The sequence below is a fragment of the Schistocerca piceifrons genome, chromosome 1, assembly GCF_021461385.2.
Source record: "Schistocerca piceifrons isolate TAMUIC-IGC-003096 chromosome 1, iqSchPice1.1, whole genome shotgun sequence".
Taxonomy (NCBI): Eukaryota; Metazoa; Arthropoda; class Insecta; order Orthoptera; family Acrididae; genus Schistocerca; species Schistocerca piceifrons.
Genome location: NC_060138.1, coordinates 144774986 through 144792424, shown reverse-complemented (window position 1 = coordinate 144792424; position 17439 = coordinate 144774986). Strand labels below are relative to the sequence as shown.

At 43.1% G+C, this 17439-nt stretch overlaps 1 protein-coding gene across 1 annotated transcript in view; it reads left to right on the top strand.

Moving 5' to 3' along the window:
* LOC124794803 (esterase FE4-like) overlaps positions 1–17439 on the top strand; it is a 107628-nt gene that overhangs the window by 2477 nt on the left and 87712 nt on the right. The window contains exon 2 of the mRNA XM_047258463.1: positions 2644–2781. Coding sequence (XP_047114419.1) covers positions 2644–2781 — 138 coding nt within the window. The remainder of the gene's footprint in view (positions 1–2643; positions 2782–17439) is intronic.

The window sequence follows — 17439 nt, the reverse complement described above, 5'->3', positions numbered from 1 at the left end:
GACTGTTCTTGTAGTCACGAGTATGGCGGCTCCAATCGCTGTATGGCTGTCATTAATTAGATTTTCTGTATTTTTCCTAAATAGCTGTGGTCTTCACTTGGTACAGCCTTCCAGGCGTTTCTGTACTGTGCAAACCGCTTCGTTTCTCAGAACTATTGCAGCAACCTACATCCACCTAAGCCGGTTTTGTTTACTCTAGCCTTCGTTTGCATGCACAATTTCTAACCTTCATACCTTCATCCATTACCAAACTAAAAATTCCTTGATATCTTAGCATGTGTCTCATCAACCGAACCATTCTTTTAGTCAAGCCGTGCCACAAATTTTCTTTTCCCGTTAATTCGAGTGAGCACTTCCTCACTAGTTATTTTATCTACCATCTAATCTGCAGCATTCTTCTGTAGCACCATATTTCGAAAGCTTCAATTCTCTTCCTGTACGAACTGTTTACCGTCCATGTTTCGCTTCCTTACAATGTTACAATCTAGACAAATACCTTCAAAAAGTACTTCCGAACATTTAAATTCATAATAGATGCCAACAAACATCTTTTTGATTAAAAATGCTTTCCTTGCTATTGCCAGTCTGCTTCGGCCATCAGCAAAACTCTTCTATGACTTTTAGCATTTTATTTCATAATCTAATTCCCTCAGCGTAGTCTAATTTAATTGACTTACATTCGATTACTCTTTTTTTACCTTTGTTGATGTTGATCTCATAATTTCTTTTCAAGACACTATCAGTTCAGTTCCACTGCTACTCCCCGTCCTTTGGTGTTTCGGAGAGAATTACTATGCCGTTGGCAAACCTGACAGTTTTAATTTCTTCTCCATGAACTTTCATTCCCTTTCAAAAGTTCTCCCTGATGTCTCTTACCACTTTCTCAATGTGCCAACCTAATAACATGTGGGATTTGCTACAACCCTGTCTCTCTCTCTTTCCAACTAATGCCTCTGTTTCATGTCTTTCGACTCTTATAACTGCGGTCTGATTTCTGAACAAGTCGTATGTAATCACTCGCTGCACGAATGTTATCGCTGCTACCTTGAGAATTTCGAAGAATGTATTCCAGTCAATATTGTCAAAAGATATCTCTAAATCTACAAATGCAATAAATCTAGATTTTAATTTTTTTTAACCTAAGTCGTAGGGTCAGTATTGCCTCTTATATTCTTACATTCCTCCAGACTGATCTTCCCCTATCTCGGCTTCCTCCACTTTTTCCATTTTTCTATAAATAATTCGTGTCAGCATTTGACAAACATTACATATTAACGCAATAATTCATTAACATTAACACCTATCAGCACTTGCTTTCTTTACATCAGGAATCATTACATTCTTATTGAAGTCTGAGGATACCGGGTGATCAAAAAGTCAATATAAATTTGAAAACTTAATAAACCAAGGAATAATGTAGATAGAGAGGTAAAAATTGACACACATGCTTGGAATGACATGGGGTTTTATTAGAGCCAGGCGCTCCACCCCATATTGCTAAACACGTGAAAGATCTCTTGCGCGCGTCGTTTGGTGATGATCGTGTGCTCAGCCGCCACTTTCGTCATGCTTGGCCTCCCACGTCTCCAGACCTCAGTCCGTGCGATTATTGGCTTTGGGGTTACCTGAAGTCGCAAGTGTGTCGTGATCGACCGGCATTTCTAGGGATGCTGAAAGACAACATCCGAGGCCAATGCCTCACCATAACTCCGGACATGCTTTACAGTGCTGTTCACAACATTATTCCTCGACTACAGCTATTGTTCAGGAATGATGGTGGACATATTGAGCATTTCCTGTAAAGAACATCATCTTTGCTTTGCCTTACTTTGTTATGCTAATTATTGCCATTCCGATTAGATGAAGCGCCGTCTGTCGGACATTTTTTTGAACTTTTGTATTTCTTTGGTTCTAGTAACACCCCATGTCATTCCGAGCATGTGTGTCAATTTGTACCTCTCTATCTACATTATTCCGTGATTTATTCAGTTTTCAAATTTATACTGGCTTTTTGATCACCCGCTATTTTGCCTGTCCCAAATATTTTGCGCATCAAGAGGAATGGCTTTGTGATGACATGCTCTCCAGAGGATCTCAATAATTCTGAGGAAATATCTACACCAGATCCCGTGTTTCGACTTAAATCATTCTGTGATTTGTCAAATTCTTCTCGCAATGTCACATCTTCTGTCTCATCTTCATCTACTTCGTCTCGTTTTTGTATAATATCGTCATGATTCTTATTTTCGTTGTATAGTTTTTATATATATCTCTCTTACACCATTCAACCACCGGTTATTTCTTAGCACCGGTATAGGTATATGATATTTTCGTTTTTGCCTAGTACATCACCCATGTTTCGCGGCGTACACAGCTATACACCAAGTAGTGTAAGTTCTTGCTCCAGTATGTTGACTGATGTCTACATAAGTGTAATTTTATTATGTAGACGTACATGCTTTCCTGCCTTGTTCGCGTGTGCAGGGCACTCTCATTAAGATCTGAAACAGCAACCGTCATAAAACAGTGATTTGTTTTCAGATAGACTGAGTTCCATGATCTTTATAAAATATTTATTCGCTGATGGTAACTGCCTTATGAAAATTTTTATAAAAAGTACATTGTGCGTGACGTCTGTTGCAGCCGCCACAACCTGCAGGAGACTGGTCCGGCGTGCTGGATGCCACCAGAGAGGGAAACATCGCAGCACAGATGAACCTGACTTTGGGCAAGTACGAGGGGGAGGAGGATTGCCTCTTCGTCAATGTCTACACTCCTAAGGTGAGCAGCCGAACCCACTGGTACTTGAGGGAGCTGTGCAGGGTAAAAACTATAGGGAAAGACAGAGTCTTGGAACATATCCAACATACGAATGTGGCACAAGCGAGATAATCGTAATGTATGGCACCAAAGGAGACAGAAGACTTATAACCTAAAAAATGTGACCCCCAGCTTTTCTTGACCCCAGCAGAGATAAGTTTGGTGCGATCACAGGTAATAAACCCTACCCAGCAAGCAGACCGCTGGAGGAAGAGGAGTGGTGGGAAACAAATTCCACCTGCCCCACACAGTACAGCCACTATAGGGAATCCTACATGCATAGGCTCAGTATTATAATATTGGAGCAGGATCCTAACGTGGATACTCTGGACTGAGGACCTTCCGGTCAGAAATGAATGTTAAGCTCTTTATAAAACTAACTTACATCTAGCGACAACAAAATCGTAGCACCTGTTGAAGGTGATGACTTCCAATCTAAAAGCTTACGTTACAACAGGTCATAAAATTTGCTGCATACTTTGCTGTGTTGTGTATTGTACAAAAGTTAAACCAGTAGGGAATGACTTGTATAGTACTTGAAGGAGCTGTAAAGGATAAAAACTGAAGGGAAAGACAGAATTGGAACAATGCAAGATTCGCTGTCCAGTCACATTAATGTGATCACCTGTCAAAAGCCTGAATAACCATCTTTTGCAGCTCGGACTGCTGCGAGAAGTACAGGAAGAGAGTCAGTGACGTTTTGGAATGTACCGACAGGTATGTGGAGCCATCCTGTCTCTAGTGCCGTTGCCATCTGTGCCAGGTTTCTCGGGTGAGATGGTCTCTCAATTTCTCGACTGCGTCTAAATCCTGTCACTTGTGTGGCGAGGAGAGCACGGTACAGTCGTCGGGGTGCTCTTCGATCCATGCACGTACACTACGAGCGTTGCGACATGTAGCATTGTCCTACTGGTAGACGCCACAATGCCGAGGAAAAACAAACTGCATATAGGAGCGGACATGGTCCCCAAGGATAGATACATACTTGTGGTGATGCACTGTGCCTTCCAGAATGATGAGTTTACCCAGGGAATACCACGAAAATATTCCCCAGACCATAATCCTCCCTCCCCCAGCCTGGTTCCTTCTGACGATTCTTGTCTTGTAGGGTGTTTGCTTTCAGACGTGGAGTATAAACCGTGTTTTATCTGAAAAGGGTGCCTGTAGTCACTCAGTGGTCAGTTGCTCAACAGCTGCACGCCTGAAAATGGTCTGTAAGGCCGAAATTGTCAAATAGTGCAAGCTGTAATAAACTGAATACTTGTCAAAAACAGCGGAGGTGGAAAACTTCAAAATGTCCTTTAACAAACATGCGGCTGTGGTGCTCCACATGAAGGAAATGATCGAACTGTAGTTAAGGTGAGAATAAAGGGACATAAATTCACGTTCCCAGCGCGATCTTCTTCCCTGGCACGGAAAATATAAGACTGGAAAATAGTGGGAAACGCAAGCAGAGGAAAAGATACTCGACAACCTTGATAAAGTAGAACCAGCAACATTATATGAGACGGACTGACCGACGTGTTTCAGGGTTGTCAGAGGACTGCCACATAATATCCCTGTGACAGACATTTCTTATTTTACACTCTCACTATCGTGACGATGTCTGCTACACTACATTTTTTGCCCTATTTTGTTTTATGAGGTTTCTTTCTGGCAGCACGTGGTCGGACTTCTTTCCTTTGGTTCGTTATTTATTTTTCGGCAGAGTAGTCACAAACTATCGACTTTGGAAGTCTGAATTTTTCCACTTATTGGTCGCACTTACATATATTGTTAATATGTTTGCAGGTTCGGCAGTTGGAGGTTACGAATCATGCGAAATATACATTTGTGCAGAGGCTTCAGTTCATCGTGGCCGTTCACAACGGAGCCTCGCCACCCTCCCCCCACCTCTCCTCTCTTCCCCTGCTGCGCCGTCCAGTTATTTTGTGCACACTCTATCACCCACAATGTTTCTTCCCAGTGTGCACTTCACAGGCAATTTGACTAATGCTTAGTGAGGATTTAACGACCCAACACCCTCACCTCAAATTCTACTATGCAAACAGTCCTCTTTCAAGAATCTTGCCCTATTCTCTGTGGTTTCATCGGCCCACCACGAAACATCTCTTGCAGATAGTATGATGCACGTTGAGTAACTTTTCTCTGTACTTTTCTTGATCTTTCCGGCCACTACAGCGTGCTACACTATACATTAAATGTTTACCTGCATGCTTCTGTAACGTGGAATGCTCCACCTTCGACAGCCGGTCATGGCTGCAAACAGTTCTAAACACCAGGAACATAACACTGGCGCTTGTGTGAGGCGTGTTTGCAAAGAAATTACCTTTTCTTATAATTCCTTTATTGCTTATTGTACAATACTTTAAGGACTGCCCCCTCAAAATAGTCTCCTCGATTGGCGATACACCGTTATTTTGTGTACACTATCATCCACAATGTTTCTTCCCAGTGTGCACTTCACAGGCAAGTTCTTCGAGCTCTTTCGTTCCCGTCATTTCATCCATTTGTGGACAGCCTCCTGGAACCTGGAACCAACATCATGACATGGTCGTAAGAATAATTTTGTAAAGAAACATCTAGTTAAAATTCACCGTTGTGGGGTTTAGGATTATTTCACTTTCTGAGGACGAGGTGCGTTCCTTTGACAACTGTCGTAACATTGTCACATTGTTAACTGTGTAAATGTGTGTACTTCTGTGATAAGACTGCAATATTAAATTAAAGACATTTGCAGCTTACACAGTTGTTGTTCTGACCTCAAGCACTATCCTCTAATGTGGATCCTGTCTCCTCTGCAGAAAGTACAGGTCCTGTCATTACTCGTCGACCACGAATGGCGTGTCAATGGTAAATCTAGGCGACCTGTACAGGGTGGATGGGGCAAAGGGAGGACTCAGGATATTGTACCGATCCATCTAACCAATACGTCTGAGGTGCTGCATTTCACTGGAACTGAAACTGAGTAAGTGGGACTCACTTCACTTGTTTTGGGGAAAACTGTTTTGTCCGGTGTCAAGATGAGGCAAATGGAAAGGGTACAGTTCTATTAATCATTGGAGGTTCAAACGTATGGCGCATGATGGTATCCCTTACAGAAATGGCTGCAAGGGACAGGAAGCAACACCAGATGCAGTCAGTGTATATGGAATTCAAGGAAGAAGCTATTCCAGCAGCCATTGACGGAACAGGGTGCAACAAACGGCAGATTTTGGCGCACGTTGGAATAAATGATGCCTGTCGACTGGGCTTGAGGTCATACTTGGATAATTGAAGAGACTTGCAGAGAAGGTTGAGGAGACGAGCCTTGCGTATTGAGTTTCAACGAAGCTCACAGTTTACAGTATTGTCCCCAGAACTGATCTTGGCGTTTTGGTTCTTAGTCGAATGGAAGGACTGAACCAGAGACCAAACTTTCTGTGACAAACTAGGCTGCGATGTCCTGGACTTGTGCCATAGGGTTGAGAACTGTAGGGTCCTCCTAAATGGGGCAGGTGTGCAATACACATCAGAGGCTGCTGGCTACTACTCAGGCGGCTGACTGTGTGTGGGCTGGACACTCCGGATAAAGATGGGTGCAGGACACCCAGAAGTATCAGAGAAGATCGAAAGAAATGCGTCCCACAGGTGAGAGTATTAAAATCCTCATGTTAAACTGCCGAAGCATTCGGGATAAAGTTGAAACGCTCATAAAAGCTGTGTAGCTCACATACTGCTAGGCACAGAAAGGTCGTTGAAACCTGAAATTGACAGCAATGAGGTTTTTGAGGAAAATTAAGTGTGTATCGAAAGGACAGGCGAACGGGAAATACAGGTGGTGTAATTATCGCATTAGACAAGAAATTCAAATCCACCGAAATAGAAATTGAAGCTGCCAGTGAGATTCCTTGGGCAAGACTCAGTACCAAGGGTGGGCATAAAACGATAACTGGAGCCTTCTATCGCCCACCAGCCTCATCTCCTGATGTAACCAAAAACTTTGGAGGAAACCTCAGTTCACTTGTAAGTAAGTTCCCCAAACGTTCTGTAATCGTTCGTGGGGACTTCAATGATCCAACAATAAACTGGGAAAATTACCGTTTTGTTAGTTGTTGATGTAATAAGACATCCTGTGAAACATTATTAAATGCCTTCTCTGGAAATTAACAAGAAATGATAGATAGTAACCACACTCATGATAGAAATATATTGGATCTAATGGCAACGAATAGCCATCTCTTTGAGGATGTCCACCTCGAAACTGGTATCAGTGGCCATGAAGCGATTGTGGCAATATTGATTACCAGACTACAAAGGGCAACTAAAACGGAGAGAAAGATGTTTATTTTAGTAAATAGATAAAAAAATCAGTCATGTAATATCTCATTGAGGAACATGAAACTTCCAGCGCGGGGCAGGAGCATGTAGCGGAACTACACACTGGAGAGGTATGTACCCAGTAACACAGTTTACAATGGGAACGAACCTCCATCGTATACAGTCGGTGTAAAGAAACGTATAAAGAAACAGAGATTACTGCATAATAGCTGTCAAAGCGCAGGGCTATAGACAGAGAAATTCGGAAGGAAATTCGTTTGGCTGTCTAGAGAGCAATCCGTGATGCCTTCAATGACTACGGTAGCTGGGTATTTTTAAATGATCTTTCACGGAACGCAAAGAAAATTTGGTCGTATGCAAAGGCTGTTAGTGGCGCCAATGTTAGTGTCCAGTCCTTAGCGAATGAGGGTAGCAAAGCAAAATCTGAAATGCTTAACTCCATTTTCAAATGTTCCTCTACAAATTGTCACCCAGAAGAGTGCCAGAATTTAATTCTCGTACCGCTGAAAAGAAGAATGAATTAAGTATTGGTGTCAGTGATGTTAAGAAACAGCTGACATCGTTAAAACTAAACAAAGCTCCAGAGCCCAGTGCAGTCCCTGCAGATTCTATACTGAATTTGCAGATGAGTTAGCCCCTCTTCTAACTATAGTCTATCGTAGATTTCTCGAACAGAAAACCGTGCCCAGTTCTTGGAAAAAATTACGGGGCACACATCCGTCTACAAGAAGGGTAGTAGAATTGATACACGAAACTAGCGTCCAATATCCTTGATATAAATTTGTTGTAGAATCTTGGAACATATTCTCTGTTCACATATAATTACGTACCTTGAAAGAAAATGACCTCGATTCCTACGTGCATGGATTCTGCAAACATCGATCATGTTAAATTCAGCTCACAATTTTTTCTCACATGACATACTGAAAACTTTAGATCAAAGAAGTCAGATAGATTCAGTATTTCTTGATCTCCAAAAAGCGTTAGACTCAGTACCAAAGTTACTCTTGCTGTCAAAACTACGATCATATGGACTATCAAGTGGAATTTGTGACTGGGCTGAAGATTTTTTGGTAGGAAGAACGCAGTATCTTATCATGAATGGAGAATCATCGTCGGATGTAGAAGTAAATTCGGGTATTTCCCAGGGAAGTGTGTTGGGATATCAGATGTTCATGTTGCATGTTAATGAACTCGAAGACAATATTAATAGCAACATCAGGCTTTTTGCAGATGGTGCTTTTATCTGTAACGGACTACTCCATAAGTATTCAGTCATATCAGGATAAGGTTTCAAGGTGATGCAAAGACTGGCAGCTTGCTTTACATGCTCATAAATGTAAAATTGTGTATTTCACAAAACGAAAGAGCATAGTATCCTATGACTATAGTAACAATGAGTCACTGCTGGAATCGGCCAGTTCATACAAATATGTGGGTGTGGCACTTTGTAGGGATGTGAAATCGAATGATCACGTAGGCTGACTCGTAGGTAAAGCAAGAGGTAGACGTAGGTTTCTTAATAGAATACTGGGAAAGTGCAATCACTCCACAAAGGAGGTTCGTTACACCTTAGAATATTGCTAAAGTGTGTGGGACCCCTACCAAGTAGGAGTAACGAGGCATGTTGAACGTATACAGTGAAGGGCTGCACGAATTGTCACAAGTTTGTTTAATCCGTGAGATTTTCACAGAGATACTGAAGGGACTGGACTGGAAGATAGACTGAAACTATCCCGAGAAAATCTGTTAACAAAGTTCGAAGAACCGGATTTAAATGATGACTCTAGGAATGTACTAAAATCCCTACGTATCTGTCGGCATAGGATCGTGAGGATAAGATTAGAATAATTACTGCACGCACACAGGCATTCAAACAATCATTTTTCTCGTGCTCCATATGTGAATGGAACGGGAAGAACATCCTAAAAAACTGGTGCAATGGGACGTATCCTCTGCCATGCACCTCACTGTGATTTGCAGAGTATAGATGTAAATGCAGATGGATGCTACATAAGCAAAGAGTGGCATCGCCTACACAGATTTTATTCTCGCAGTAACGTTTGTTCCGCTGCCGCAAATATACTAATATTCTAGCGCGCATCTCCGCATATACCGAACAGTTATCCTGCCTGCCCTCACGTATGGATCTGCTGCATGGGCCACGATTAGTGTCACCAGGATGCGGACATTGCAGCGCCTGCAGAACAAGGTGCTCAGGTGGAGCCTACACGCCTCGCCACTCACGAGAATTGTCACTCTCCACGAGGAAGCGGATATCGTCCCCCTAAAGACGACCATACGCAACAACGCGCGGCGGCTCTATGAGAAAGTGGATGCCTTGCGGGACACTGTCCATGGGCTACGCCACGTTGGGACCACACTTCCACGCCGCTGGCATCGACATCCGGTTCCCCTAACCATCCTAGAGGAAACGGATTCCGACCATGGCTAACGATAGGTCTGACACGCCCACCACGGACGCATCGTTTGGCGGGACTAGCCCCCATTCTACGTCCTATACTTTCCAATCATACCTGCCCATGTTAGGCTAAATTTTTCTGCCTGACTCATGCAGTACTGTCACCGTCAGAGGGTGGTACGGGACTACAAGTCCCACCGCCACACCTCCAAAGTGAATTGCAGTGACGCAGTCACTGCCCTGTGGAAATTTACTGCCTCACCAACACAGTTAGACCGCAATAGACTGGTGATGCTGTATTGTAACATAAAAAAAAAAAAAAAGCGCATAGGGCGCAGTCTGTGCCGTGAATCGTTAATCACTGTTAACACAGCTGATCTGTACAACCCATCTCAAAATTAACACATTTCTTGTCTGTGAAGTTAAGTTTGAACTACAGTGTGTGCCGCAAAACAATGGCAATAACACAGCTCTTGAACTACAGGCTGTGGCACAGAAAGCGATTAACACAGCCGAAAAACACAATCCATCTCAAAATTAGTACTTTTCTCATTTCTTACGTCGATTTTGAATTACCGCTGTGCCGTAAAATACTGTCAACATTGCTGATATACAATCCATCACAAAAACAACACTTTTCTCACATCTTAAGTTGATTTGTGTCATTATGCGTGGATACGTCATGAAGCAGATATTCATAATTCAAACGGCAAGTTACTGCGAGCTAACTTGAGGACCTGGACAGAGCAGACTGTGTCAGTCACGCGCTGTATTGGAAGGCATCAGAACCACACCTGTCTCGTAAGATGGGCCATGTTAGTGCCATGTGTGCTGCTCCAGCCTGACGGAGACAAGGGTGGATTCAGTACGTTACGTAAGTGATCAATATCGGTACCTTTACACCTGGTAGCCGCGCGGTATAGTGGCGCCTTGTTACGGTCCGTGCGGCACCTCCCTCGGGCATGGGTGTGTGTGTTGTCCATAGTTTAAGATATATTAAGGAGTGTGTAGGCTTAGGGAACGATGACCTCTGTAGTTTGGTCCCACAAGACCTTACCACAAATTTCCTTTACACCCTGTACGAGGCGTATTCAAAAGAAACCGAACTTTTGAAATAGCACGCCATCTGGAAGAAGGAGCGCGCTGCTGTTACTGAGTGCATGTAGCAGTAGGCTTAGACAACATCCTGCCGCCTGTAGCGTTTCGCTGTGATCGTTAGTAGGCGAAGTACAGCCGCTGAAGTGTTCGCATGCGGAAGCTCCTCATCGGGTTAGTACCAAAGTCGCAACGAAAGAGCTCGAAGAACAACGTGTGTAAAACTTTGCTACAAACATGGCAGAACTTGTTTAGATAACCATGCAAGGAGGACTGTGTGTGTCAAAACAACTGCTGTGAGTAGTTCGAGCTTTTTAAGCAGGGCAGAAAGCCGGTCCACAACGATCCTAAGCCTGGATGACCTTCCACATCAATGAATGATGTCGGAAGATTTCTTCCTGTGATTAGCAGAAACCATCGTTCCACTGTTCTAGAAGTTGCTGACGAATCCTAGTGCGCATGAGGGATGCTGTGCGCAAGTAGAGGACTGAACTGTGGAAAAAACAAACTTTGTTGTCGCATCATGACAATGCAGCGTCTCCAGTGTCACTCCTTGTCCACAGATGTCTAGCAAAACATCAAATTCCCATTGTGCTCCATCTACCGTATTCCTCCAGACCTAGCCACAGCTGACTTGTTCCCGTTTCCTAGACTGAAGCCGGCCGCTGGTGGCCGAGCGGTTCTGGCGCTACAGTCTGGAACCGCGCCACCGCTACGGTCGCAGGTTCGAATCCTGCCTCGGGCATGGATGTGTGTGTTGTCCTTAGGTTAGTTAGGTTTAAGTAGTTCTAAGTTCTAGGGGACTTATGACCTCAGCAGTTGAGTCTAATAGTGCTCAGAGCCATTTGAACCATTTTTGAACCTAGACTGAAAATAACCATAGAGTAGATTCAAGACGAAGTGACAAGAGACCACAATTGGAGCTCAACGACGCTTCACCTAATATCTAGCTGAATGTCAGCCGCAGTGAACGCAGTGTTCACACAAATTTGTCCTCCGCGTCGTACAGAGCTTTATGTGCCCCGGTCTGCACTAGACGCCAGATCAGAGAAAAGTCCTCGAAAATTTCGCTGTCGTCTTTCTTGTAGCTGAACTCTCTCCCCTCCTGGGTCCATTCGTTTTCCACGTCACGACTTTTTTCGACCAATAGGAGCTTTCATCTTATTTTGTGGAAACTCGCTCTGCCAGTCGCAAGGGCCCTACCATTAAACTGCGTTGAAATATCGGCACTTTACTCTTTCCTAGTTCGTTTCCACCAATCGGACGTTATGTGTCCGCTCACAGGTGTACCATTCGCTGTTGTTCTTATCCATTTGGAATTTCGAAACTTAGTTTTCTAAAGCTTCTTTCTGTCCTACTTCTGGTAGCCTATTACTTGCTCTGCAGTATGCGTCACCTGTCCTGTCCTGTCGCTGACACCTGCCGTAGAATGCCCCCCAAGAGCTTTTTCTGGTGCTTCCCATGGTGCAGCCTCTGCGTCTGCCTGCGCTGGTTTCCACTCCAAATGTTTCCTCTCGCTGCTTGTTTCACTTTCCGCTCATTGACATGCATTATATAGGAGCGGTGCGTTAATACCGTCGATTGAGTGTCACGCCTTTTGCATTACAGAGCTTCTGTAAAGTTTGGAAGGTAGGAGACGAGGTACTGGCGGAAGTAAAGCTGTGAGGACGGGACGTGAGTCGTGCTTGGGTAGCTCAGTTGGTAGAGCACTTGCCCGCGAAAGGCAAAGGTCCCGAGTTTGAGTCTCGGTCCGGCACACAGTTTTAATCTGCCAGGAAGTTTCAAAGGGCGAGATGTAGGTAAGGAGGGGTTCGATCCTGTGACACGTCCATGGTAGCGCTGGGCAGAACGGTGTTAAAATTTAGTGCCAGTGTGATATCATTAACCCACCTTACACGTCAGATGAAAAAATGGTTCAAATGGCTCTGAGCATTATGGGACTTAACATCTGAGGTCTTGAGTGCAATAGAACATAGAACTATTTAAACCTAAGGACATCACACATATCCATGCCCGAGGCAGGATTCGAACCTGGAACCGAAGCGGTAGCGCGATTATAGACTGAAGCGCCTAGAACCGCTGGGACACAACGGCCGGTCGCGTCAGATGAACTTCTGAGCTGTGGCCTTTATTTTGCATGTGTCGACACCTTGCTGTTTGTTGCGTCTTCGAGCCCCAGAATGACGTCATAGGGCACCACGCCTTTGCAACATTACAGAGCAAGGTCGTACCCATCTTTGAGCCAAAATTCAAAGTTAACCATCACAGTGGGTGGGAATTAACGGGGTTTGAAAAAGTGAGGCTTTAATCCTGTTACACAGCGTAGAATTCTTTGGGCCAAGAATACCTCCTTTGCCTGTGCTACTCTGCTTTTTGTATCCTCTTTGCTTCATCTGTCTTGCATTATTTTGCTCCCTGGTAGTGGAACTGCTCCACTTTGTCTAGTTCGTGGTTCCTAAATTCTGAGAAGTTTCTCGCTGATCTGATTTCTGATACTCCTCATTACTTTCGTCTTTTTTCGGTTTACCCTCAATCCACGTTCTGTGCTCAGTAGACTGTTCATTCAATTCAACAGCTCCTTTAATTCCTTTTCACCTTCACTGAGGACCGAAAATGTCTTCAGAGAATGTGATCACAGATATTCTTTCATATTTAATTGTAATTCCACTGTTGACTCTTCCTTCTGTTTCCGTCATTGCTTATTTAGTGTACAGATTACTACATAACTGTCCGAGTACTTCGTCCTTGGTCTTCCATTCTTATTGTTCATTCTCGGCTCTTGTTCGATTCTTGTACATATTGTAGATTATTCGTCTTTCTCTATGTTTATTTTCCCGAGAACGGCAATCAGTTTTCCACACTAGCGTTGTCAGACGCTTTATCCAGGACGGTGAGTCCTGTCATTTGTCGAAAGTCTTGTCTTCATTATCAAGCACTATGCCAGTACTGATGCTCTGGTGCCTTTACTTTTCCTAAAGCCAAATTGACCATCTAACGTGTCCTCAATTTTCTTTTCGATTCTCACGTATATTATACGTGACACCAATTTGGATGCATGGGCGAACAGCGATTTTCCACTAAAACGCGCTTATATAAAGATATGCACCATCGCTACTGAATATGACGTAAGATGGTACGTAACTGTTTCGATTTGTACTGCAGTAGCATTACGTCTGAGGAGCATAGTTATATACTGCTGCATTAAAGCTAAACACTGAAATTCTGTAAGTGCCCACCTACCTGGTGCCTCAAAGGATGTTCTTATCGCAGTTTAGAAGTACCGCTGGCCGTTGTGCCCAAGCGGTTCTAGGCGCTTCATTCTCGAACCGCGCGACCGCTAAGGTCGCAGGTTCGAATCCTGCCTCGGGCATGGATGTGTGTGATGTACTTAGGTTAGTTAGGTTTAAGTAGTTCTAAGTTCTAGGGGACTGATGAGCTCAGATGTTAAGTCCCATAGTGCTCAGAGCCATTTGAACCATTTTTTTCTAAGTTCTAGGGGACTGATGACCTCAGATGTTAAGTCCCACAGTGCTCAGAGCCATTTGAACCATTTTTGAACAGACGTACCACGTAGACTGTATGTCTCAGGCTCTAGCTTGAGGCTTTATGGAGCTCTTGATCTACTGGATACAGCTCACCGATACTAAAATGAAAATCCGTAAGTTTGTTGGGGTGTTATCGGATTTTAATTTCCCATTTCACTATACAAAGCCGAAAACTGATCACAGAAATTATGTCATAACAAGCGTACGCCAACAAAAGCCACGTGTCATACAACTAGTCATCCATGTTACTCACAAATCCAATGCTTGTGCGTTAATGAACATTGTAGAAACTATTATACATGTTTCACAAATAAAATTAAACATCATAAGCTCCTCCATCGACTATGCACCTTTCCGTTTGTGGGGCGACTTGCATGCCTCAGCGATACAGACAGCCGTACCGTAGGTGCAACCACAACGGCGGAGCATCTGTTGAGAGGCCAGACAAACGTGTGGTTCCTGAAGAGGGGCAGTAGCCTTTGCAGTTGCTGCAGGTGTAACAGTCTGGGCGATTAACTGGCATGGCCTTGTAGCATCAACCAAAACGGCCTTACTGTGCTGGCACTGCGGTTGGCTGAAAGCAAGGGGAAATTACAGCCGTAATTTTTCCCGAGCACATGCAACTCTATTGTACTGTTAAATCATGATGGCATCCTCTTGGGTAAAATATTCCGGAAGTAAAATAGTCCCCATTTTTTATCTCCGGGCGGGGACTGCTGAGGAGGATGTCGTCATCAGGAGAAACAAAACTGGCATTCTACGGATTCGAGCGTGGAATACTAGATCCCTTAATGAGACAGGTAGGTTAGAGTATTTAAAAAGGGAAATGCATAGGTTGAAGTTAGGCTGAAGTTCGGTGGCAGGAGGAAAAGGACTTCTGGTCAGGTGAATAAAGGGTTATTAATATAAAATTAAATAGGGGCATTGCAGAAGTGGATTTATAATAAATAAAAAATAGGGATGCGGGTAAGCTACTATGAACAGCATAGCGAACACACTATCGTAGTCAAGACAGACACTAGGCCCACACCCACCACAGTTTGTATGCCAGGTAAATCCGCAGATGATGAAGAGATTGAAAAAATGTAATGCGATAAAAGAAATTATTCGGATAGCTAAGGGAGACGAAAATTTAACTGTGATGGCGGACTGGAGTTCGACAGTAGAAAAATGAAGAGAAGGGAAAATAACAGCTGAATATGAAACGGGGGACAGAAATGAAAGAAGAAGCCGCCTGGTAGATTTCTGCACAGAGAATATTTTAATCATCGTCAACACTTGGTTTAAGAATCATGAAAGAAGATGGTATACGTGGAAGTGACCTGGAGACTGGAGGGTTCCAGATTGATTATATAATGGCAAGGCAAAGATTTAGGACCCTGATTTTAAATTGTAAGGCAATTCCAGGGGCACATGTGGACTCTGACCACAATTTATTGGTTAAGAACTATAGATTAAAACTGAAGAAATTGCAAAAAGATGAGAAATTAAAGAGATGGATCTTGAATAAGATGGAAGAACCAGAGGTTCTTGAAGGTGTCATAGGGGTCATTAGGCAACGTTGGGTACAACAAGGGAAATGAATACAGAAGAAGACGAATGGGAAGCTTTACAATATGAAATAGTGAAGGCAACAGAGGATCAGGTAGGTAAAAAGACAAAGTCCGTAAGAAATTCTTGGATAGCACATGAGATATGGAATTTAAATGATGAAAGGAGAAGATATAGAAGTACAGCCAATGAAGCAGTCGAAAGGGAATACAAACGTCTAAAAATGAGGTAAGAGGTGCAAAATGGCTTAGCAGGAATGGCTAGAGGACAAATATAACTATTTAGGAAATATTTCATGTCATGAAAGATAGACACCGGCTATATGAAAATTAAAGAGAGCTTTGGAGAAAAGAAAAGCAGCTGTGTGAATATCAAGTACTCAGCATAGAGAGTCATACGAGAGAGATGAATTTGAAAGCAATATTATAATACTGGGAGAGGTTGTAGATGAAGATAGGAAGGGAGATATGACACTGCGAAAAGAATTTGATAGAGCAATGAAAGACCTAACTCGAAACATAGCCCAGGGAGTAGACGACCTGCCGTCAGAACTACTGATAGCTTGGGATGGCCAGCCACGACAAAACTCTTCCATCTGCTGTGCAAGATTATGAGACAGGAGTAGTGCCCTCGGACTTCAAGAAGAATATAATAATTTCAGTTTCAAAGAAAGCAGGTTATGACAGGTCTGAACATCAATTTAATCAGTCACGATTGCAAAATAATAACCAGAATTATTGACAGAAGAACGGAAAAACTGACAGAAGCCAGTCACGAGGAAGAGTAGTTTGGTTTCGGGACAAACATCGGAACACGCAAGACCATACTGACCTTACGACGTATTAGAAGATAGGCTAATCAAGGGAAAATCTACGTGTATAACATTTGTAGACTGAAAGAATCATTTGACGATGTTGACTGGAGTAGTCTCTTTCAAATTACGAAGGTAGCAGCGGTAAAATACGGGGAGCGAAATGCTATTTACAGCTTGTACAGAAACGAGACGCCTGTTATAAGAGTCGAGGGGCGTGAAAGGGAAGCAGTGTTTGACAAGGAAGTCAGGCAGGGTTTCAGCCTATCTTCCATGACATTCAATTTGTTCAAGAACAAGCACAAAAGGAAACAGAACAAAAATTTTAAGTTGTAATTAATGATCAGGGAGAAGAAATAAAAGCTTTGAGGTTTGTCGACAACACTGAAATTCTGTCAGAGACAGTAAAGGACTTGGGAGAGTAGCTGAACGGATTGGACAGTGTCTTGAAAGGAGTATGTAAGACGAATATCAACAAAAGCAAAACAAGGATAATCGAATGTAGTCGAACTATCAGCTGATGCTGAGGGATTTAGGTAGAAACGAGACACCTAAAGTTGTAGAGTAGTTTTGTTATTTGGACAGCAAAGTAACTGATGATGGCAGGGCGAGGAGGATATAGAACGTAGACTGGTAAAGGCAAGAAAAGTGTTTGTTAACATTGAATATAGTTTGAAGAGTTAGGAAATCTTTTCTGAAAGTAGTTGTGCAGCCATGTCCAGAAGTGTAATATGGACGATAAACAATTTAGACAAGAAGAAAAGAGAAGCTTTTAAAATGTGATGTTACAGAATAATTCAGAAGATTAGGAGGGTAGATGACGTAATTAAACAGGAGGTACTAAAGAGAACTGGGAAGAAAATAAATATGTGGTT